This window comes from Antedon mediterranea, chromosome 8, assembly GCF_964355755.1.
Source record: "Antedon mediterranea chromosome 8, ecAntMedi1.1, whole genome shotgun sequence".
NCBI classification, from domain to species: Eukaryota; Metazoa; Echinodermata; class Crinoidea; order Comatulida; family Antedonidae; genus Antedon; species Antedon mediterranea.
The window spans coordinates 3919896-3946003 of NC_092677.1; the positions used below are offsets into that span (position 1 = coordinate 3919896).

Genomic DNA, 26108 nt, shown 5'->3' on the forward strand with positions numbered 1-26108 from the left:
AACACAATTTATTTCTTAACATTTATTTTCTATGTATTATTACACTCTATAGCCGATGTTTGCCCATATATGGACATGATGATGTCACATCATTACCGTATTTAAGCACATCACTGCCATATTTGGGCACATCACACTTTTTTTGTCAAACTAGTTTGATAGTGTAGACAGAGCTTAAAATAGACATAGCCTATTTTATCTACAGTACAGTGAAACGATTGATTTTCTACAGATATTATTATCATACAATTGTTATCGCACGGCAATACTCTTGGCACTATATGTTGACTACAGCAGTCCTGAAACTTGGTTCTTTCTTGGACGCAACGCAGTGAAGTAAGCACAATGCAAATGAGTTGACCAATCACAAGGGACAGTTCCGATGATCCACCGCGTCGTGGCGTTGCGGCGCCCTTACGTTGCGTCCAATTTGGAACCTAGATTTAGCGTGTGATAATCAAGTGAATTTATATATACATTACCATTAACTTATCGAATAAACGAAAATATTTCGCCGAACTAAAAATTGTATAAGCTCCGCGGATTATTTCAGTCTTTACTCGGTACAATACTTGATTACATTTTTCCAGTATCATGAGACATTAATCTAACTGAAAATAATTCTACACACATGATCGTAACCAGAGGAAAATGTTTTCACTATTAATTCTACATACTCATTCAATAATGTGTACACAGTATGTTATTCTAAGCGTACATATACTAATTAATCAAACGTATGTACTTCAAATGGTGTATACAGTACTTTAATATAAATGTAATGATCACAAACTCAATACCCAGTGTATTTCAGACGATTTGAAACCATATTAACTATATAGATTTATTTACAAGTTGTACTGGACAGTTATAAATAATCTAATGATACATTGTGGTTATGTATTTTAACGGAGTGTCTTACAACAGTAAAGCAAAACAAAGCGTTCCTACGCGTCACCATTATATTGTCTTTTTCTATAACAATTATTACATCCATGTTAAAATGAATATAAGTACCTCGGATTTTGGAAAAAAAAAAGAACAAGAACAAGTATTTGACTATAAAACAATCGAATTACGTTATCTCCTGCAAAAAACGTAATATATAACGTCACAATTAAGAAAGTTTATACGTAGTTGATACGTCACGGAAAGTAGTCTGTCAAGCACAGTCGTCGTCGTTGTTACAGGAATGGAATAAATTGAGGTTCAGTATTTTCAGTCCAGATAGGATATTGAGTTAAGTTCAGAACTTATTTTCACATTATTTAGACCCTGTGCCCCCTATTTCAAAACCCGTTGGTATTTGTCCTTACATGGGATAGTATGTCAAAAGAATAAAGCTTCTCTTCTGTACAACCACTATAGTAGTACCAACAGTACAGTACATTTGTTAGAAATCCAGTACTAACAATGTTCGAAGTTATTCTATTATCAATTGTATACCGGTTTGTTTATAATCGAGCATAATTCCATATTAAATCCTGGCTTAAAGCTGCGCTCCGACCCAGTTATAGCTAGCAGACCTTTAGATAGCAAGATGCGTATTCAAACACTCTTCACTGCGTTTTTCTTTTTATCCACAACTGCGCATGTCTTGAATTAATACGTGATATCTGCACCATCCGGCTTCAGAATACTTTTGCTTGTCATGTGAATCTGCTCTGTCTCCTTGCAGTTTCGGGATTTATTTCGTCCAGTTAGGCTTTTCCACTGTTGATAAAATAAGGAAAAGTTCAGTTCGTATCGTCAGGAAAACAATGCATAAAATAGGTAAACATGCGGTTAGTATAGTAGAAACCCAAGTTAGTTATCGGTATGAAATGGCCTATATACTAGACAGCAGTTTTTAATTCCGTTTAATACTGTATATAAAATATTTGTTAACGAGACCCCGATGTAGGCCTAAATAAAGTATCACAAACATGGGATGTTATTATCATGGAGCAATGCGGTAATTTATAACGGTTTTAGACTGTACGCATTTAAGTGCGGTTTGGAGATTCATCACGTACCGAAGAAACGACTGTAGATCCTCTGGAGAGTCTAACAAACTTGGATGACCCAACGGTTGAGGGCGTCGCTGCACCCTTGTGGTGTCCTATTCTATACCCGCAGATGTAACTTCGAAACTCTCGGCTTATTAAATAGATAATGACAGGATTAATGCATGAATTCGCACAGGCCAATACTGGTATCACAATCAACGAAACAGCAGCTCCAAATGTAAACAATCCAACTTCATACTGATGCAACAGGAACCACAGAACATACGGGAACCAGCAGACGAAGAAGGCTAGAGCCATGAGTGCAATAATGGCGGCCAAACGATTTCTTTGTTTATTGATCTTTTTATTTTCCGTTTCATTTTTCACTAATCTTCCAGTTGAGCAAAGATGATGCGAAATACTGATGTAACAAAATGCGATAATACACATAGGTATTACAAATAAAAATATAGCTTTGTTTATTTCAAATATTTTAGCCTGGGCTGTATATGTATCTGAAGCCTCACAATATTTTTTCCCGTTGTACGGATTCTCACCTAAATGTGATAAATAACCAGACGCAAATGCAAATGCAAGGCCTAGGCTCCAAGATACAGCCAACATGCTGTAGTATATTTTGGCAGTCTGCCATTGGCGGTGCTGTAGTGGACTCAAGATGGCTTTATAACGGTCGCAGCTGAGAATAGCCAAACTATAAACAGAGATTGCTTGTGAAAATACTGCAATTGACACCGTCAAACCGCACACGAATTCACTTTTGTTACCCACATCCTCTTTAAACATATCGGCAGCAAGTCGAAAAGGTGTATTCACCATTAGGTAAATGCAGTCACTCAAAGCAAGTCCAGCCAAAAGTATGTTTGGCGCCTTTTTACCTTGACGCATGCTCCGATTGCAAGCGATTGTAAGGAATACAGAACAGTTACCAAACATGCCGATAATAAATATTATGAAGTAGAGAATAATTGAAAATATTTTCAATCTGTCATAAATATGCTGATCAGGATCAAAATACTCAACATACGATGACGAGTTTTCATCATTATCTGTTTCCATGGCAACTGTTGTTATATCCATTGTGAGATTCAAAGGCCAATCTGAAATTATATATAAATATATATAGTTTAAGGTACAAAAAAATACAATAATATATTGCAACATTCTTATCACTATATAAATAGGCCAAATAAACATAATTTTGTGTGACGATATAGAAGGCGCTCTTGAACTATTACCAATTTATGTTGACATGCGCAGTAATTTCATTTAATTGTATAAAAACACAACATATTTCAACATTCGAAGTTTTTATGATGACCGTATTCTCGCTATCAATCCATCAATCGCATCGTTTTATTGTTATTCCAATCGTCACGTTGCCAGTGTGTATTGTGCAGCGTAATAGCTTTTACACATCTTTCAAAGCTGTCAATCGCGCCAGCTAGCTAACTAGCAATTGATGGTCTAATTACGTCAGCACTTAGGTAGTTAAAAAGTAAGCCATTTATTATTGTCTGTCTAACTTTTGCTTTAAGTAAATATTATGGATCGTAATGTGTCTAATGTATTGTACAATACTGTTTGGAAATTGGGGTTTCATGGTTTTATTCTGGAAAATAGTCGAATGAAAAATATTTGATTTGATGAGATTGCGGAGTGTGGAGTTTTCGAAAAAATATTTTATGGTTAGACTGCTTAATGAAGCCAGAAGAACCAATAGAAAGCTTAGGACTGATGAGAAAAAGGCAAGAAAAATGCGAAGAATATGGATGAAAAGAAATAGGGACAAGATGAAAATATGAACGGAAAGGAAAGAAAAAAATCTGAAATGAATATGGAGAATAATGGAAAAGTGAAGAATTAAAAGAATCAATATTAGAATAGTAACAAAGAGAATATACGAAGGAAACGAAGAATGGGAGAAATTAAATAGAATAGAAAGGAAAAGAATGGAGATAACGGGGAAGAGAGAGAATAGAAAACGAAGAGAAAAAATAACAGAGAATAAGAAGAATAGGAAAGGAAGGGAATAAAGATAACAGGGAAGAGGGAGAGTAGAAAAGGAAGAGAATGGAGATAACACATAAGAGGGAAAAGAGAAGAAAGAGAAAAAATAACAGGGAATAAGAAGAATTGGAAAGGAAAAGAATGGAGATAACAGGGAAGAGAGAGAATAGAGAAGAAAGAGAAAACATAACAGAAAATAAGAAGAATAGAAAAGAGAATGAAGATAACAGGGAAGAGAGAGAATAGAAAAGGGAGAGAAAGAAATAACAGGAATAAGAAGAATAGGAAAGGAAGTGAATGGAGATAACAGGGAAGAGAGAGAATTTCAAAGGAAGAGAAAAAAAATAACAGGAATAAGAAGAATAGGAAAGGAAGAGAATGGAGATAACAGGGAAGAGAGAGAATTTAAAAGGGAGAGAAAAAATAACAGGAATAAGAAGAATATGAAAGGAAAAGAATGAAGATAACAGGGAAGAGGGAAAATAGGGAAGAAACAGAAAAAATAAGAAGATTAGGAAAGGAAGAAAATATTAATGAAAATGAAGAAGAAAATAGAAAGGATAATAATGGAGATAACAGAGAAGAGGGAGAAAAGAGAATGAAGAGAAAACACAATGGAATAAGAAGAAGGGATAACAGAGAAGAGGGAGAAAGGAGAAGAAAGAGAATACATAACGGAATAAGAAGAAGGGATAACAGAGAAGAGGGAGAAAGGAGAAGAAAGAGAATACATAACGGAATAAGAAGAAGGGATAACAGAGAAGAGGGAGAAAGGAGAAGAAAGAGAATACATAACGGAATAAGAAGAATAAGAAAGGAAGAGAATTGAGATAACAGAGAAGAGGGAGAAAAGAGAAGAAAGAGAATACATAACGGAATAAGAAGAATAAGAAAGGAAGAGAATTAGTAATTCTCTTCGTTACGTGTTTAGAAGAGAATTTATATCTCATCGTAGTTGTACGACACGGTTATGGCAGAAAGAAGAGAAAAAATAACAGGGATTATGAATATTAATGAAAAGAAAGAGAATAGGAAAGGGAGAAAATCAGAACAAAGAAAAGGGCGAATTAGTAGATAGATTTTTTTGAAAAGAATGTTAGACTATGTCAATTAGGGATAGAATATGGAAAGGAGCAAACGGAGGGATAATAACACGATTGACTGATATGCCATTAATGACACCGTAGTAATGATGTATGGTTATTATGACATCACATTTAAAACATGTACTTAATAGCTCATTAGTTAAGTATCAACTCACATACATATTAATGACCACTTTAGTAACCGAAGTCGCCTTAACATTTCGTGCAAAACATGTATTAAGAAATTAATCGAGTATTAATTAGAAGCATGCAAGAGTACAAGTCGCATGGTGATTATAGCTCCTCCGAATACCCCCGTGATGGGTAAAACTGTTAAAAACCCATAAACCCATATTTAAAGATTATGTTATAATAATAGCCATAATTATATACCTATAATTACTTAGTGAAAGTTTTAACGAAAGTTGCTAATGCGGTACGAGCAATATGACACAAAACTGAACTTAGCCGCCGGACCGCGATATTTCTTTTCGCACATAATTTGGGTTAGGGTTAGGAAACGTCACAAAAAACATGAATATTCATATCCATAAGGTGTGACGTTAGGTGCAAAAAAACCCTTTGGACTATAATTGCTATGGTGGTCACAAAAAAGCATAAACACGTCCATTACGCCAACGTATTAGTATTATTATTATTCAAGAACAAATGAGATGACAATGTGTTGTCCTCGTTGATAATTGGACCCAAGGGTGACATTATAATCATCGTAATATTATTTTAATATCTAAAATCAAAACATGCTAATTAGTTTGCTATCATATCAAAGGACGCCTTCGGTTTGCGAATTACCTTCAATCACATTAAAAATTAGGTGATAACGTTGGTAATCATGTTTAGATACCTATCTACGTGATCTGTGATTCGTAAACAATGCAACGGTGCCGCTCTCCCATTATTACTCCGAAGCAGCTCTGCACGAACACATCTATTTTCCATTAGTGAGAACTAAATTAGTATTGTAAACATGTACATTATTTTAATGTGTAAGGCAAGCAGCATACAAAATGGAATCATTAATTATGTACGATTATAAAACTCTTTATTTTTGTTGTAAATAACCTATAACGTCAGTTTTATAGCATGCATCTTATTTAAAATAGGCCGGTTTTAAATTGTATCTATATAGGCTACCCATAATACGTTCATTCTTGCTAATGCATGAGAGAGACGTTTATTTTATATAGGCCTACATAGTATTATATTGTTTGAAGGTTTGCATGGCGTTATCAAATGTTGTTGTTTACGGTACATACACCTTAGGACGATCATAGCATATTAATTGAAATGTCAAGAAACTCAACAGTTCGTTTCAGAACTAGATAATACGTGGTGTACCCGCAAACATTATATCAACCTACATAGTAGTGTTTATACATTATTAAATTACGTATAGTATGTAGAAACACGATTTGAATGCGCCAAATACTTGAGAACACAGTTTAATTGAACAGAAAAGGTGAAATCTCCTATATTCATTAAATTGAAAGACAAACTACATAGGAAGAAAACTATCGCAATATTTGTTTGTATGGAAGTTTAGTATGGAATTAAAACATAACTGCTTAACAATAATATATAGTAATATACATATATATATATATATATATATATATATATATATAAATCCAAAGGCAAATTACTGAAAATATGACAATGCTATGGGTATCAGTGGCTGGATCTCAATGGAGATACAAAATGAAAGCGAAAAGCTAAATATATAAAAAAAAAAAAAATATATATATATATATATATATATATATATATATATATATATATATATATATATATATATATATATATATATATATATATATAAATAAACACAACAGGCAAATAACATTAATTAGTTATCAGGTTTTTTTTTGTAGAACACGATGTGGCACCGGTATGGTTGGTATTTCTTCTATTCTCCCAAACAGATTATGGGCATCCACCTGCCATATGGCGCAAATACATTGTTTCAATATTGAAATTCTAATTTAATTAATTCCCTATTCACTAAATTTATTTAAAATCAATTTGATGTTCAATTGAATTAATTACAGGAATAAGGCATCATTTTATCTAATCAAATCAAATTCAAAAGAAAATAACACAGATTAATTAGTGTCGGTAGAGTCGATTCGAATTTTAAGAGCAATTAATTAAAGTTGGTATTAGCATATAATACAATGATTAATTACAGATTATCATTAGATTTATTTTTTCACCAAAAATATCTTAAGGATGTTAGTATACTTCAACTACTATTTTAAAAACAGTGTTTAGATCTTAAACATGTATTTTGTACTCACTTTTCCACACGTTTAGCCTTAAACATGTTTTGATATGAACATGTTTAGGTTCTAAATACTTTCTAAACATGTAGTCTATATCCTACTCAACACATCAGTGACGTTATTTATTTTTACAGTGTATACGTCAACCTGATAATTTCCATTCGAATGATGAAAACATGGTTTTAAGCTGAGGTCGCTCAGATTTCAATTTTCATTATCGTTGTTAATGTTGGAAAGATTCTTCTTAATCATGGTTACTATTTAATTTAAAGGATACTTTTGCTTCAGGGGAACGACTGTATAATGAAGAAATCAATGAATTAAAACAAAAACGCACTAGTTTGTAGAAAAGGTCTTTCTAAAGGTCGCAAGTAATTTCTTTATGTTATTGTAAAGATGCGGCATTAAAAAGAAATGAATCGCAATCGAAATTGCCAATTTAAACTGTATTTACACGAGGTAGAGTTAAGAAGTCGAAGCGCGCATATACGAACTGGTGCAGATATGTATTACAGGCGTTTAGGAGTTTGTCAACATTTTGATTGGATATGGTTTATTGATGAACGATTACAGTATATGAATTTAATTTAGATCCAACGCGAATACTGACAAAACAAACAATGTTATTGGTATCAGTGGCAGGATCTCACTAGAAGTAAAAATAAAAATAAGCAAAGTTAAAAAAAAGTAAAACAGCCAAAAAGAAAGTGCAAAGTTTTTGGAAAACGATATTTCTTCGTCAGGAAAAATGTTGATCCATGGAGAATACTGCCAAAACAATGACAATGTTGTGGGTATCAGTGATTGGATCTCAATGGAGATACAAATAAAAATAAGCAAAATGCCAAATCAAAACAGTAAGTAGAACAGCCAGTAAGAAAGTGCCAATTTTTGGAAAACACTATTCCTAATAGGGCTAATCTTATTTAATTTATAAATAACTGCTGCAAACTTCAAAACTTTTTTTTTCCAAATTTTACAAAACTAATTTGTTGGTGTAATATTAAGGAACCCAGACATTGAAGTAAAGCTTACCTCTTCCAAAAGACTGATTATTATTTATTAATATTACCATCATGCTGTTGCTCATTAAAGTAACTTTTGAACAATCTTTCCACACACACCTCAACTACTACATTGTGACTCTTTGATGAATTTCTATAGATTACTGCTTTCAGAAGCTATGACAATCATAAAGTATATATTATATTAGTATGGCTTTTTTTCATTTAAAATGGTTGAGTGATGAATTGTGACGTGCGGATTACGTTAATATTAAAAACATACGCTGTTGAATATTCCAAATGTGCGTTTTTAGACCATGATTTCGTCGAAATTCAGGTTCAAAACATCATGATGTACATTTTAATATATGAATGTATCTTAACGGTAGAACACCTTTGATCTTTTAGTATTTTAATCCTACATCATTTGTTAATGTGTATAAATGAAGTACGTTTAGCCACGTAGATACTTTAACGTTATTACCTCCAGTGTTAAATATACCCAAGCCACTTATGGCGGCAATATTTCGGGGGCTGCGGTACAATGCGATTGATATTATGTTTCTGTCCTTTTAAGGAATCGGTGCTTTTTTTTTTATCATGTTTTGATGTAACAGTTTAATGGTGGCATGATGCGTATGTTTAATATAGGTCAGCATCAGCTAATAGGGCTGCACATCACCTCAAACATATGTTAATCTCGAAACCAAACGATACGGAAACCGAAGTTTTTAGGCAAACCAGCGGGCGCTTTGGTTTTGGGAGATTCCACTTTAAATTCGTCTATTATTCGTAACGTGAATAATTATAAAGAAGGTTTACGTAATGTATAGAAGTATACAAACGATGTAGACGTGTTCCCATTGTTTATTACTGGTAGGCCTAGTACTTGTTACCAGGCCATCAGTGTTGGGATTTCATTCTCAAATGCATACATTTAGTCTATGTTCTAGACCGAAATTAGTAAACGAAAACTATTTTGGCGGATATAGCGTTTCATACGTATATAAGTATTCAGACAAAAATCGAAACGCCGAAAAAAAAAGAATAAAAAAGACAATAACTACAGATTTGGGGCAGGTTTAGCAAACAGTATACTATTTTTATAAATCAATTTGTGTAAGTTTCTTTTGCGCGTGTATGAATTGTAGACAGAGTGTCGTATAATGAAAATCCATTTTGTTTTAATGATCGCACTATGCATGAACCTGTCTCGTAGGAATGGGTCATAACGATAAGTATATAGCTGTCCATTTGCTGCAGAACGAGCTATTATTAATGACTTAAATCATGTTACCTCTATTTTGTAATCATTAAGCTTGTAGCTTTAAACTAATTAGTACGTGCATGCAAGGGTTTGAACGTGTTACGCATAAACTCTAACTTAGTTACGATTAGTTATAGCGTTACGTCAGGATTAATCACCGACTGTACGTAACACGAATGTGTGAATGTACACTGTAGCTAGTGTTGACAATGCAATGCTGTATATCTGTCTGTCCTACTGACCAGTGCTATGATAGCATTAGTACCCTACTAACTGTTAAATATCTCAACCTCGCCACAGCAGTGAAATGCATTGCATAATTGTTATTACTGTATATTTGTCCTTATTTATGATGGTAGTAATGTATATATGTCTGTTGTCCGTCCGTCCTTCTGACCACTGCTGAAAGATTATTAGTACCTTTGTTAAGATTACTTGTTCAAAAACATCCAATCTATCTCAACCCTTTGTATATTGAAATTACAATAGCCTTGCCTCATCCGGATTAGGCCAAGTTGAGCCGCCGACAAGTTGAGCCGCCGCCAGAAAAACGTTATTTTCTATGGAACGCCAAATGCTAACTTTCGCCGGTGCTCTTTCAATTTATGTTAGGGATACCGGCGCCGATAACGATGTACATTCAAACGTTTATATATCATGGTTTTTAGTATATATATTATTAAATATTATAATTAAAGAAATAATTATGAAAATCTGGCTTGTAGATTCCAAAATATAAAACATCACCGAAAGTGATCGTTTTTAGCCAAAAATGACGACGTAAACATGTTGCCCCTCACTCAGTCGGCAGTTGTATGAACTACCCTAGGCCTACTCCATTTTTCGGTAAAATAATTACATAAAATCACGTTTTTTAGTAAAATATTTTGTGTATTAACATTTTAAAATTCAATAAAATATGATATTAAAAGATTAGTAAATAAAAAATAATATTTATTTAACCTCATTCGAAAAATGTTAATACTCTATTAATTAGTACGTGAGGCCTACACGCGAGAAAAATTATGAGTGCACTGAATTTTTTCCTCGAAAGATTAAAAACAATTAAATTATTAAATATTACTACTTTCCTTTGCTGTGTTAATTGTAATAGGCCTATATGTAATTATATGTTATTTATTTTCATGACACAATAAACCAAGACCATGAACTTTTATGTACTAGGACACCATCCTAATCACTACGCGAAATGTCGTAAAAGACGCATGCACTGGGCGTTTCATAGAAATCACCGGCGGCTCAACTTGTCGGCGGCCCAACCGGTCATATCCCGCCTCATCCGTGCATTTTCTTGAATATTCTAAGTTAGAACATGATTTCGTCCCCGAGATGACATGTATTGGAATTGCCCCGAGTCTGTCTTTTTTTATGTCAGTTCACCAGTCCGCGTTTCGATTTTTGTCTGAAATACGAGCTCATGTATTATACGTATCAAACGCCATATGTGCCAAAATATTTCGGTCTAGAACCTAGACTAGACATGTGTATACACGTACTGTAAAATGTCACTTTAACCTATGACACGGTTTTAAAAATTACTCTGAATTATTGACATGCAGACAAAAATCCTTTTTAAGGCATAAAAATAACCTTTTTGAGAGGGAACTTTTAAGTATCAGGGAACTGTGATCAAAAGGATTTGTTACGCAATCTGTAATTCGAAAAGCGTGGTACCTAAATTTTCGATACAGTTTAAAATTTCCCCAGAGATATGTTATAGATATAGGTATTTATTACTTATTAACGATTTCACAATTAGTCGGCGATTTTATATTGAAGTGGATCTCCCGTGTGAATAGACCATTGATAATATTATATTATAACCTTTGACAACATTCTTTACAAGCAATTTTTAATAGGTTTAACATTAGACGCTTAAGTCGACCATTCGTAGATCTGCATTTCACATTTTGTCGAAAAGTGTGCACTATTCTTCCGTGTGAATAGACCATTTGATAATATTGTAGTTACGGTACCGTAACTAACGGTCTTTACAAGCAATATTTGATTACGTTTATAATATTATGAACTTAGGGAGTTTAAGTCGTTATTAGTAGATCTGCATTTCACATTTACAAGTGTGTATTAGACCTTTCGTGTGAATAGACCACTTGGTAAGATTATGTGTTACGGTACCGTATACAAATCAATCTTTGATTAAGTTATACATTAGTAACTTAAGGAGAATAAATAGCACTAGTAATAGTAACAAAGAAAGCAATTTGAAAGAAAACGATCGTTTAATTTCTGTTTGTTACCGATACCGTAGTTGCTTTCAGCAATGTTTGTTGATTGTTGTCACGTGTGAATGACGTCATGTGAAAGCAAAGGTTTGAGTCGCCGCGCGCCTTGTATATGAAACAAATCTTTGACAAAGCACAACAAGGATGTACATGCAACAACTAGTTTGACTCTTCCCTGCTAGTATTGCGTACATGTGTAGTAAAATTACGTGAGTTACACGTGTTTGCGTCGCGTGCAAGGTGTAGGAACCAATGGCCGTATTCACCAATCTCACTTAGGCTAAGGGAAATACTTACCCTTAAAATTTAAGAATTCCCTTAACAAAGGGAAACACTTAAGGGGTATTCACAAATGAGTTAAGGGATTCACTTACCTAAGGAAAACACTTAATGTAAGGGTAAAACTTAAGGGTAAAAATAATCATAAATATTCATGAGTTGTCCCATTGTCCAATCACAGAGGATTTAATTCCCCTATGGTCCAATCACTTTCCTCTCTAAAACTAATTTGCATATTTAAAAAAAGAGTAAGGAGTTGGGGGGACGGGGAGGATGAAGAGAAAAATGTATAGACGATGGCAGTCAAAACAAAAACAAGTAAATGAATATTAAACCTAGACTAATTTGTATGAGGATCAAGAAAAATAGGTCTAGCCTAGATGCTACTAACAAACCAACATTCTGTGTAGGCCTAAACTAAACCTGTCTGTATTGAGGCATATGCATCCTAGGCTGGTTACTGGGCAGACCAGGTGCCTAGCATCTCTACCGAGCCTACTACTAGAATGGGGCTAATTTCTATTACAACGAAATGGGAAGCCATCTTCCACAAAAATAATGGCAGTCAAAACAAAACAAATAAATCAATATATAGGCATAGACTAATTTGTATGGGTGGGGATCAGCAAAAAAAGGTCTAGATGCTACTCAAACCAAACATGAATCCTAGGCTGGTTAGTGGGCAGACCAACAGGGGGCCTAGCATCTCTACCTAGCCTAGACTGGGGCCATCTACAAGTAGGCATAGTACTCGCACATACAGAATCGTCAGCACAACCAAGGTACTGAATAGTTAAGGGAACTTTTAAGGGACCTCTGAGGTCCCTTAAAAGTTAAGGGGAAAATAGACCAAGTTAAGAGTTTCCCTTAACCTTAAACCCTTTGTGAATACCACTTAAGTGAAACCCTTAATATTTTCTTGATTTAAGGGAAATCCTTAGGATTTAAGGGAAATATCTCACTTAAGTGTGATTGGTGAATACGGCCACAAGATTTTATTCGAACGCCATTCGCGAGTACGCTTCTCCTCCCTACGTAGGCGCAACGCAAGTGACTTGAACCATCATATGTTCGGACGATCCATCGCGTCGTGATTAGTCAAACTTGCGATGCGTTTACGGCCTTGTGTTGCGTCGAAGTGGAAACCAAGCTTCATAGAGTTAAGCCTGCAAAGTTTTGATTCCCCTTAGTTAGAATTTAAACATCTGCTAAAACTATGTTTGAGCGAATGTGTGCGTACCGGAGTTACGTCATTTTTTACTTAGATTCAATGATTTTAGTAAAGTTTCAACATTTCACGTTGCATTAGTTAGTAAATTGACATACAAGTCAAATATTCAGAAACTCCCCGAAGGCATAGATGTTGTCATTTGTTTTTTTTGAATACAGAAAGAAAATGTTGTTATTAAAAATGATCATGACAGCAGTTTACGCTACCCTGTCACTCCTCATCTGTAAGACTCAATGAACAAAATGAAAGCACTCAGAAACTGAGTGAAGTACTTGCCAAAACATTGTCACAGAGGGCGCATGTTGATATTTCGGCACTTTTTAAAAGAATCCAATTTTTCTTTTTTTTTTAATTTGTGAAATTATTAATGAACCGATTTTTGTAAATTTCCACAGAAATGTTCTGTAAATATGTACCTATGTATACAGACATTTTCAGAATGACTTGAAAATTGGCGCTATCGTGCTAACAAACAAACAAAGAAAGTACTATACTTGGTAAAAAACAAAACAAAAATTAGTGATAGAAGGAAGAACATCCACAACTGTTTTGTTCTAAAAAAACATACATAGAAAAATAGAATACCGGTTCAAAATGAATAAACAACAATGTAAATCAAAACAGAAAATAAACAGCCGGCGAGAGATCCCAGATTTCAAGACTTTTTTTTATCGATAATGAATCAACTATGTATGATATAGATGATGTAGATAAATCAACCGAAATTTATTCCTTGGCATGAGAAATTATGCTTGTGAATTTGTTTTTGCAAATTTCAGAGTTATTGCAATAGACCACGATGTCAAATGGAGCGACAAAACTCGCAAAGAAAGCCACTGGGAATTACTACTTAAAACAACAAAACCTTATGAACTTAACATTAGGAACATACTACTGTCGACAGATCGGTAAAATTACTCCATTGACTACCTAAATTTAAGTTTCAATTAAAATAATAATAATTTGGCCAAAAAAGCGCCACATTGGCCCATAACTCGGCGTTAATTTCATCATTTATGCATGTTATCGTAAGTTGAGGATTACACGGTAACGCCAACGTATTAAGCCTCAAGGGTCAATACTGGTAATTTCGATAAATTAGAAAAGTAACCATGACGTCATTCTACGCTTCTTACATACGTACGTACATCATCGATAATTCGATATATGAATCATTGATATACTGTCACCTCATCAATAACTTTGATATCTATCGATAACGTCACCGTATGAACATATTATTAGGTAATCCTTTTATAGTAGTAGTGCGCCAGATAACTTCAACTTCGGAGACTAGGCAAAACTTATTATTATGAGAGAAACACATAAATCATTCAATGTTGTAGTACCAAAAAAAGAAATCCCACGATGACAAAAATGCAATCATCTGATCATTAAATTGGAAGACCGTGAAGTATGGACTAAGCGCCTATCTTAACTAAATTCCAAAATCACACATCATACAGTAATTCAATCCAAGTACGGGGCGCCGTTCAGGGGAACTGCTTATCGTCATCAAGTGTGACAAAATACACAATGATCAGACCTTTCAGCTTTGAATGCCAATATGCAACTCGGTGTTTTTTTAAACCGTAATAGATAAAATATATAGATTTTGAACAATTATTTGGCATAATTAGAATGAATGTCCCAAAATGCGCCCCGTACTCGCATACCGTTATTGATGGAACGCGTCGTTAGTGACCACGCGCAAGAAACCGAAACAATTTGACACCCCCGGATGTCGTATACTGATATACGATGACAATGTTGCGAGTGGGTAAATCATATCATCATTAAATCAAACATTTCCTTTATAAATGGTGGGAATGGGAAGATGTATTACGTTTTCCCATTTGTTTACAATGTATATACAAGTCACAGCAGGTCACAGAGAGGTCAAATACACCCGTTCGCGAACATGTACCAACAAGTAATCTTAATTGATTGTCGTTATTATTTATTTTAAATTATTTCACTTATTTTGTAATACGTTTCTGTTTTATGAACGTAAACAAGGGATTTTATTTGTCGTAAATGCCGATCAAAAATTACAAAACATACCGCTTAACGATGGTGGCTCTACGCATACAAGCGCCATGTTTGATTTATCAACACTTTTATTATTATCTGGGAGCGTTCACAAAAAAATGTTGCTGCTCTATTTGAAAAATTGAACATTCAAAATGTATATAGATATTTTTTTGGTTCAAAACTCCAGAGGCAGTATCGATATGCCGCCGTGTTCTAGAATTAGCATAGTTCACGTAGAAAAAATTGCTAAATGTTTTCATGTAAAATTCTAAAAATAAAACGAAACACCAAGAATATTTTGATGATTAATGTAGACATCGCGTTGGTTCACGAAAATCACGTGTGTAGTGATGATAGCAACAATAATATTTAAAGTTTAGCCAATTTAATAACATTGGTAGCCTACATATCACCCCGCGTGTGTCCCCGCATTTCGCTCTACGGAGACAAACATTCAGCGGTTCAACCGCGGTGTTTTGAACTCCGGAGTTGTTTGATTTTACCTTTCACACCAACACACCGCGGTGCACCGGAGCGTCAATTTTGTTGCGTTTGGTGTGAAAGGGGTATTTAATATGTATGGCAATTATCGAATGTTGTAAAAGTATCCGTGTTTACTCGGATGTGAAGCGATGAGAACTTTGCATTATGGGTTAAATGTAATTGTATTAAATTACTGTGGAGTGGAGTAGCTTTGCGTCAGGGAGTTGAGTACATTACTGGTCAGATGTTTTTGCCGAGAACTACTTGTAAATTTTTTCTGAAGTATTCTAAAAAAGAGGCATACTTATGAAGTACACATTACGTCAGAGCAGGGTTAAATGTAATAAAAAAAGTTTTACCGAACAAACGTTTGTTTGTTGTCGCCGAGTCATGCATTTGTCACGCCTCTACCCGAGAGTTCATGACCTCCAATGCTACTGACGTCCTCAGAGCTTTACTTAAAATATGGGGTTAAATGTTAAACATGAATTATGCTTTCAAGAATTTCATTTTTTTTTTGGATCCCTATTGTATTGTATTGTTATCCCCAATGACGTCATGACTCCACTGTCTCAAATCGTTTCTATGGTGTCCCAGCAGACACGGATACTGCCTAAATGTTTATTGTCGTTAGTCACGATACCGGACGCCTGTATCATCACATGGAGAGATCGTCGATTTCTCACCTTATTTAATGTATTATGTAGGGCTACACGTTATGGTAAATGAACCCATTAACCACACGAGACTAACATTAATAGTCAATCTATATTGAACAGCGTTGGTTTACTTCTTCTTCTGTCTAGAGAAAGTTGTTAGTGTACACAGCCTCGTAAAAACCTCGAGATTCAAATTGATTTTTGAAATGAGTTTCTTGAAAAAAAAATCTACTTATAGAACTCTTAAATAAGAAAAAATAAGTATACTTTATCCCCTTCATATAAAAATGTTTCAGTTCGACTTAGTTGGTTAGTCAATTAAAAATAAAAGATAATGCATCAGGCTTAAAAACTAATAATCAGCTCCGTCTGTTTAAAAGTTTTAATTGCAATGAACTAACATTTATAATCCCTCTATTAACTTTTATAGTTTTTTATATCCGAATTCGTTACCAAGTTAAGTCGTCCTAATAATTTTTTTCACTCAAAGGTTATATCTATTTGGTGTGTAACGTATGCAGGCGTGTTTTAAGGTTTGACGCAACGCAATTACGTGAATGCACCACAAGGACGCAACGCACCGCAAGTAATTTAATCAATAACGCCGCGTAACTGTCGCTTGTCATTGATCAACTCACTTGCGTTGCGCCTACCACCTCTTTGCGTTTTGTCCAAACTTATAATATTGCCTGCTTATCCAACGCATGTATGGTAGTGTTCATTTGGGACTGACAATGTCAAACATTCACTGACTTGATTACGTTATACGAGCTGATTCCATTAGTTGCGTTGAGACATGAAAATCAATTTCTATTTCAATTTATTTTTTATTTTAGTTTTTAAAGAAAACTGAAGAATACTTCAAGTGGAATAATATTACACTTGATAATCAAATATAACATAAGTTAAAAAAAGAACTTTAAACGTTCCACAAATATATACTTACTTAACTTTTTATTATTATTAATTCTGTATCTGTATTAAAAATGTAATTGTACTTGCATGTCTTTCTATAATCTAAAACAAAAAAACTTTGTTTGTAACTTTTGTAACTTAACTTATGACTGTTTATTATTATGCATGCATTTCTTTAATCATGGACCATTTGTAAGAACATTATTTTTATTGAAAATGTCATCCATGTAAAATAAGTTTTTTTTTGTCTTGTGTGAGTTCTTCTCACGTTTATTTAAATTCTCATTGATGAATATATTATATACATATAAGTACATTTGTGACAATTAAAAGTAAGTGTTTAGAGTAGTTAAAATACCGGTATATTTACATAATAAGATGCCAGAATTCAGTATTAACCATATATTTTCTCATTTAAAATTTTAGATACGATGTTAATTAAAATGTAGAAATGAGAAATGGCGGTAAAATACATGATTAAAATTTTCTTGTTAAACTATCTTATTTGTAAAATAAGTTTATAAATAAATAAAATAAAATATAAAAACATGTATACACATACAAGGTAATTCATTTTTATTGTGTATGGAGGCGGATAGCCTGTCAAGTGTCTTGTTAGGCTTCAATTTTCACTGTCATAACAAATATGAACATTAAACTGTCGGTTTTTGAAAATCATAGCTTCTATTCTTCTTCGTACATTCATTATCGTAACATCGTTCCTCATATCTTCTTCTTACATTCATATATGTTCGTAAGATATTTCCCTCTCTCCTTCTTTTTTACGACTGTGCTTCGTTCTTTTCCCTTTTCCTTTATTTTCACGGTCATATTTTCCCTTTTTCCTTCTTGCACCCCTTTTTCCTTCTTGCACCCCTTTCTCCTCTCCACATCTGTGTTTCGCGAGATCTTCTCCTTAACCATTCTTTTCACAGTGAGTAAGATATTTTGCTTTTCCTCAATTTCTTAAATCCACTTTTTGTGAGATTTTTTCCAAATCCACTTTTGATTGTGACGTGTTTTCCGATCCTTCTTACATTTATTTTCTTATATATACATCGTTGTTTCGTAAGACATTTTGCTTTCCCCTTCTTCTCACGACCATTGTTCGTTTCGACATTTCTTTCTCCTTTTCTTCTTCAATCTAATTTCTTAATATCTTTTCCAATGTGTTACAATTCCCAGAGTAAGTAAATTTACATTAGATTCTCTTTCTTAACATGTAGCAGCCGTTTACACTGTCCATTAGATTCTCTTTCTTAACATGTAGCATCCGTTTACACTGTTCATAGTTCATAATTAATGTAAATAATATCATTTCAATTATCTTAATTCGTATTTTCTTACGTTACGTCATGATTGCATAATGTCCTCCTCAATTAATTATACCCACTTACATTATCGGATACTTCTGATAAGCCGAAGCTTTGTTTATGAATCCAAATGCATTTCAATTTCAAATTCTGTTTATGGGTCTGTTTCTGCTGAAAAAATCAAAATAATCGATTTTTTCCAGTCACCGCAAACCACAAAAATAATCGCGTTGCAATTGAAAATTGCTACGACTTTAATCGGTTATTCAGGTAATCGGTTTTTAAAATCACGTCATCATTCCCCCACAGCGCAGTTCAAGTTATGAAAGGCCGATGAGAGTTGGTTTGTTTACATCCTATCGCTGCCTAAAACTCTCACATGTAGGATTAAAAATTACTCTTACGTAAAGCTTTATTATTTCTAAAATAAACATCTAGGCCTACTACCGTACCACATACAACAGAATAATGATGTTATATTAATAAGGACACGTCGGCGAAAAAAGTTCGTTTCGCCGTTCGTTGGTTCTACCTTCGGCCTGCTAGGCCTAGAGGCTATTATATTTCTACCGAAACAAGTCAACAGACAACAGGCCTACTAACAAATGACATGTAAAACATCGTTAGCCTGAACTGGTGGTATGTAACGGGTGTACTTGTAACACAGAATCCCGGAGTCTCTCGGTATAATTCTCCCCCACAAAATAATAAAAATCAAATGTTTAACATTTGATTTTTATTCGGTCTACATCGCGATCGTGGTTTTGCTGATCGTCGTCGATATCGCGCAAATAAACAGCATGCTTTGTGACGTGAATAAGTTTGTCATACTCTAGAGGTCAAAGTGAGGTCAATAATCGCTATTTGTGTTGCAGCTCAAAACTGCTCCGCAATAATCGGTTAAAACAAGAAATAATCGATTAAAACACGCAATGGATTGAGTGTTTTTAATCGGTTATTTTTAATCGGTTATTTTATTTTGCGCCGTTTCTGCTGCCCAAAAATAATCGATTAAAAAAATAAACGGTTAATAATCGATTATTTCTGCTCAGCAGAAACAGGCCCTATGATTATCTTTAGTTGGTAGAACTACGTAGGCCTACATCTTTCAAAATTTTAAGTACTCATAAAATTATCTCTAGGGAAGAAGTCATTGAAACCATGCAGTAAATAGTAATAGTCCAAAATTGTATTATTTTATTTATTACTGTGAATGTGATGGTGTAGTTTTGGAAATTCTGGGGCACTGGATTTTCAGAATCGGAGTTTGTTTTAATTGTCAAAATTCATGCTGTTTTTTTTTTTACCAATCGGTTGAGCCTCAGCATATTCTAATTTTGGTTTTATCGTGTGGATTGAAGGATACATTCATTAATTGGAGATTTAATTAAGATCAAAGAAAATACACGGCCATATACATGGTTGCAGTCGCGTGCGCAAATTTGAATTGGTGTTTACCGACCGACCCCGACTGACTGACTGACCAACCGACCGACATAGTGAGCTATAGAGTCGCGTTTGTACGCGACTAATAATCAGACAAGGAACCATGCGCTATGTTTTTGATATGTTTTGCTAAAATCATTTGTTTAAAATTCAGGGCATTATTTTTCATCTCCAAATGTATTTGCTGAACTTCGATTAGAGCAAGGGACTGACAGAACGTGAAGACATGCGCAAACTAATCACCGGCTGCTGGCTACTAAATCTTTTTATTTAAAACAATGTTTGGGGGGTTGTTTAGTCCATTGCCCATGCTCTAGGTGTTTGTGAATAAACCTAGTTTCTTGAGATAATAAATTCTCTTGTTTGTAATGAAGAAAGGAGATATCTCTAATTTTTACCTAGGCCATTGACAATCGTGGACTTTTTTTTAAATCCGAAAGATTCATAGGTAATACCCCTAAATAAACTGAAGTCAACCACACTACCAGTAACGTCTCTACCCAGTTAAAACAAACAATTTGAGGCGATGCGTTCGAACTAAGTGCTTTTATAGTTCTATGAGTTACAATATATTAAAAATACTTTCTTATTTATAATTGTATCGCTATGTTATGGTCTGCAAGAATAACCAAAATGAGCAGTTAAACTTCAATGCTGTGGTGTCTAACGATGTGAACCATAAGACTGTGAGGGGGCTATAAGGTGCACACTGCTATACTTGTACTTCTATATTTCTATATAAACTCTTATTCATATAACAAAGATATTACTATTCATGTAATAAGATATTATGCATATTACCGGGCATTACGTTTATAATAATGGTCCTATCTATATTTAATTCAGATTACACTTAATATACAGCTCGCTTTTGAAGATAAATACAATATCCTTACGTTTATGGACAGTTAGACTAATTTCATAATTTGTATTCATGAAACTATTCTAATGATCGCTTATTTTAGATTATTATATTTTTTCGCGAAATGAAACAATATATACGTTATATTTTTAATTTAACAATCGCGAACATTTTGGTCGCAAAAATAAACGGTTTTACCGTATTGTTATTTTTATTTCAACAACCGCGAACATTTTGGTCGCAAAAATAAAAGGCTTTACCGTATTGTTATTTTTATTTTTGAAGATTTATTACTTTCCAAATTGTTTGATACATTTTTAGAACATGACGTAGACGTACGTCTTGTACTGACTTGTTACTGTACATCTCGAAAGCTCTGCCATTTTTTTCTGGTTGTTTTATTTTATCGTTTTGGTTTAGCTTTTTACTTATTGTATTTGCCTTTTGATTTATATAGTTCGAGTCTCGGTTGGGGCGACTTTTTCTCATTCTCACAGATTTCCTCATCTTTATCGTTTCAAATTAATTAATTAAATTTCAGTAATACACCGGGCGGTTTAGAATTAATGTTCTTTGCCTGATTTGTTTATATATATATATATATATATATATATAAACTGATGAAGGAGGGCTAGTGTTGCACGAAAGCTCTGCTAACTTTTCTGGCTGTTTACTTTATCGTTTTGATTTAGCTTTTCGCTTTTTATTTTTGTATCTCCATTGAGATCCAGCCACTGATACCCACAGCATTGTCATTTTTTTCAGTAATTTGCCTTTGGATTTATATATATATCTTTATATTCGTACCAGCACCTTTTCCAATATGGACAATACTTTAGTTAATTCTAAACATATTTGTTAAAGATAATTGCATTACTGTACAAAGCCCTTTGCTGTAATCTCTTTGTCTATCATTTGGCGGTTTCGGTATTATCGACAAATACAGTGTCACATATGTATCACATGTGACGTCTGCGATATATTACTTACTTTTGATATAATATACAAACATTTTAATTCCTCAATTTATGCAAAAAAGGTTATCGAAATTACTGTATTTCCATATATGAATATTTATATTACCAAATATTTATTCTTTTTTATTAATTATTAGCATTACCGATGTCGCAAAAAAACATGAAAAATGAATGTTAATTAAACCAGACTTTGAATAGTTTATTTTGTAGTTTGAATAAAGTTAATCACTTCCGTAAAAAAAAAATAATGTTTTCTCATATAAAATGACAAAATAAATTGTCAGATCCAACCGAAAACCTATTATATTTTTCAGGTAAATACATTTTTTTTCGATTAAAGTTTTATTCAAAGTGGTTAACTAAAATTGTAAAACTTATTTTTTTCAGGGGGACAATACATCTTTAACGCCATTTAGGCCTACATACTAAAATAAAACAATAATTTGTGACTGAGCCAAGACTGGGATCAGATGTCAACCACCAAGGTAAAACTGTTGCACCAATATTTCAATTATTGTATTCTTACTAAAAATAGTAACGTTTATCACATATTCCTGAAATCTCATACGTAAGGTACATTCACACGACGCCGTTCAATTCTCTATTCATTTTCCATTATTTAACAAAAACGGAAAAGGTGTGAGTAACTTTATAGAGAAGGTATAGAGATAAAGGGTTATATAGGCCAGGAATGATTTCTAAATGACCCATAGACAGTAACTTGACGTTATAGAGAGAACATAAGATAGTTGATCTCTGGAACAGTAGATGACAGATAGCTGTGTAAAGCTATTTTGTATTATATAACATCTGTTCACTCTGTCCACTATAATTCCATTTTTATTTCATTTTCTTTTCACTTTCATGTCTTACAGTTATAATTATACTTAGTTCTGACTGTTTTACTTTATCGTTTTGATTTAGCTTTTCGATTTTTTTTTATCTCCATTGAGATCCAGCCACTGATACCCTCAGTATTGTCCTTTTTCAGTATTTTGCCTTTGGATTAATTAATTAATTCATTCATTCATCTTTTATTTCGGAAAAAAATAATTCTCCATAGCTCAAGAACAAATATACTAATTAGGTTAAATTATTCATAATAATAACAATAGTATTGTCGTATGCTAAACACGTATATGAATTAAGAAAACAATATATTAATGTCACTAAGTTAAAGATACACATATTAATCTATGGAATAAAATAGGTTAATTCCTTCGTTTTTTTCCGAGTAGAATACAGAATACTATGAGAATAATATTATCAAGTTATCGGCTTGATTACTTTGTTTACCGTCATTATTTCACATTCATCCTAATAAATTGCTGTCTGGCTAGTAGTGTGCTGTCGAATCGCGTCCCGACAGATAATGACAGATAACTTTGTATTTGTATCTATTTTACGTCAGTAGATCAGATACATGCTACATATAGTAATAGGGCAGTTGAAATCCACTGAATGTGTTGGTGTAATTTCCCTAGTTCGTTTCCCGTGTAAACAGAGGCAGGTTTCTCAAATGAGCGGGTTTCTGCTAATAAGTCACCAATAATAACAAGTAGTCAGTAAGTTTCACGAACAAACACAACTTACGCGTTCGAGTATACAAACATCCAGCTACATGATTCACGTGTACCACCAACATTATAGGTGATCATTTTATTGTTATTACATTTTTATATTGTAGGCCTAATAGATACGTTTACATAATACATAATGAACTTTTAAATAAGTATTTGTACGTAATTAAATGTATTGTACAGCGTAATACACGCCGTTATCTTCTACGTAAAACATTTTAAAATAGACACCGTTCTTACCTTATTAACGCTTCGTTTTATTTTGAATCCGGAGACTTATTTCGAACGTTGTGTTACATACGCCGTATATACGGTTTATAATGTCTTGAAAAGATTGTTACATACGTTATACACAGCATGAAACGTCACTCGCGCATCTATAACGATTGTCACATACGTTAAGAACAGCATCAAATGTCACTCTATCTACAATGTCTTTATATTTCCATTAAAATGAATCTATATTTTGCCGTGTATCGTTTGTGCCATTTTCACTGATGATGAAACGACGATCACACTGCCAGTGCGTCGAATAAACAGACCATGTGATTGGTCATCCATAAAAAAAAGGGGCGTGGTTAACACAGTATATAATAACGAGCGGTTGACATTCATTTCAGTAGAAAATAGTGTCGCATTCGCGAGTAAGCGACACGCCGGATACAATGTACTTGTTTCTAAAGCTTGGTTCGCACATTGCCGCAACAAAGTGGAACAATACAAGACACATTGCGTCTTGATTGGTATACTTGCGGCGCGTATACCTTCTTGCGTTGCGTTTACGTGAGAACCAAGATATGATAATCACACTACGGAACACACAAGTCAAGAACCAACTTAAATTATTTTCCAAAATATATATAATACTACCCTTATTTTTTACCATCTAAAGGAACAAGACTTGCATTAGTACGGGGCGCCGTACAAATGTGCGTACTGAAAAGTCAAAACATAAAGGTTCGAAGAGGACATTGTAGGAAATCTCGACATTCCGGTAGGTAGGTGCGGACGTGATCGGTCAGTTAGGCCTACCGCAGGTTTCGCTGAAATTAGAGAAATGAAACTAAAAATTGACAAAACTCCACCAACCTGCTTAGTGGTGACGTTTCTGATGATAATTTATAGCTATTATAAGAGTTATAGCCTATAAGCGAGGGGAATTAGACTGGAAGGGTCATTGAACTAATACAGGACATAATATTCTTATTACGGTAGAATAGTGTTTCATACTACAAAACTGTAATTCCCGCGAATAGTAGAAAGCGTTGTACAGTATAGGCCTGCTCTTCAGCTAAAAGTGTTTCATGCGGTAAAATTCTAACTTATTCATGCGAATAGTAGAAAGCGTGCGTTGCAAACATTCACGTAGGTCTGTTTTCCTCCTGTGTTCGCGCGAATCGAACATTCGGTGAAGCTGATTGGTTGCTCATAAAGAGTAGATGGAAATTTGAATACGCATGCGCATAAATAAAGGAGGGGTGAATTTCTTGCATGAACCAATGCTTTTGCTTCTTCGCGCAAATAAATTCACTAAAATGAAAACATTTATGTTGAGACTAATATTAAAATGAAAGAGTACGAAGCCTACAGCTACCGGTAAGTATGGAACGCCAGGGCGGACATAATTGTGTTAAATTGACATCGCTTGTGTTATGCTGACATCGCTCGTGTTGAGTTTAAAAATCGCTTGTGTTAAGTTTACAAATCGCTCGTGTTTAGTTTACACATCGCTCGTGTTGAGTTTTAACACGAGCGATGTGTAAACTCAACAGGAGCGATGTCAATATAATAACAAGAGCGATGTCAACTTAACATAGTTATGTCCGTCCTGGCGTGCCATATTCAAGTCTCTATCTACGAATAACTCTTTATAGATGATGATGATGATAATAAGTTCAAGTCGTACGCGCTAACTTTTCGTTTTTTCTGGTTCTTATTGACGTCAAGAATATACAATGTTTTATTGCCACTTAGTGTGTGGTGAACGCCTGGGACCATTTTGGACAGAAGAGAAAGATATTGCTTATCATATATCACGGGACCATACTTACATCACAGAAGTAGAATGCATAAATCACAATACACAACCCCTTGAAAATATTATAAATTCCATGAAACGATATCATTCATATCGTAAACAATATTATTATATAAGTAATATTTTATGAGAAACAAATAAATAACAATTATTATTGGTCAGTAGTAGCGCAGAAAAACGGTTCGACCAATCGAGTAGTTTTTTATCCGGTTATCAAATCTTTGTTAGTTAATGTTTGCTGCCTTTTTTGTCTATTTCACTAGCTTTGATGTACAATCAATCGCATGCGTACAATGAATAAACACGACGTCACAGAGTTTCAGTCTGTACTATAAACCGATTGGTAAAAATA

General features: G+C 33.9%; 2 protein-coding genes across 2 annotated transcripts in view; one reads left to right on the forward strand and one right to left on the reverse strand.

Annotated features, from left to right (window-relative positions):
* LOC140057158 (galanin receptor 2a-like) lies at positions 1-24175 on the reverse strand. Its single transcript, XM_072102712.1, has 3 exons — positions 23959-24175; positions 2016-3106; positions 1-1713 (listed from the first exon to the last, which is right to left on the reverse strand). The coding sequence occupies exons 2-3, from the start codon at positions 3084-3086 to the stop codon at positions 1603-1605; spliced, it is 1182 nt and encodes a 393-aa protein (XP_071958813.1). The 5' UTR covers positions 3087-3106; positions 23959-24175; the 3' UTR covers positions 1-1602.
* Positions 1-26108, forward strand: part of LOC140056460 (palmitoyltransferase ZDHHC23-like) — a 94643-nt gene that overhangs the window by 39528 nt on the left and 29007 nt on the right. The gene's annotated exons all lie outside the window — the stretch shown is intronic.

Bases quoted from the DNA above. Each gene is read 5' to 3' on its own strand.
- LOC140057158 (XM_072102712.1), bottom strand. From the start codon at position 3,086: ATGGATATAACAACAGTTGCCATGGAAACAGATAATGATGAAAACTCG. The intron at 1,714-2,015 runs GTACGTGATGAA...TTTTATCAACAG, and splicing joins GATCTACAGTCGTTTCTTCG to TGGAAAAGCCTAACTGGACG.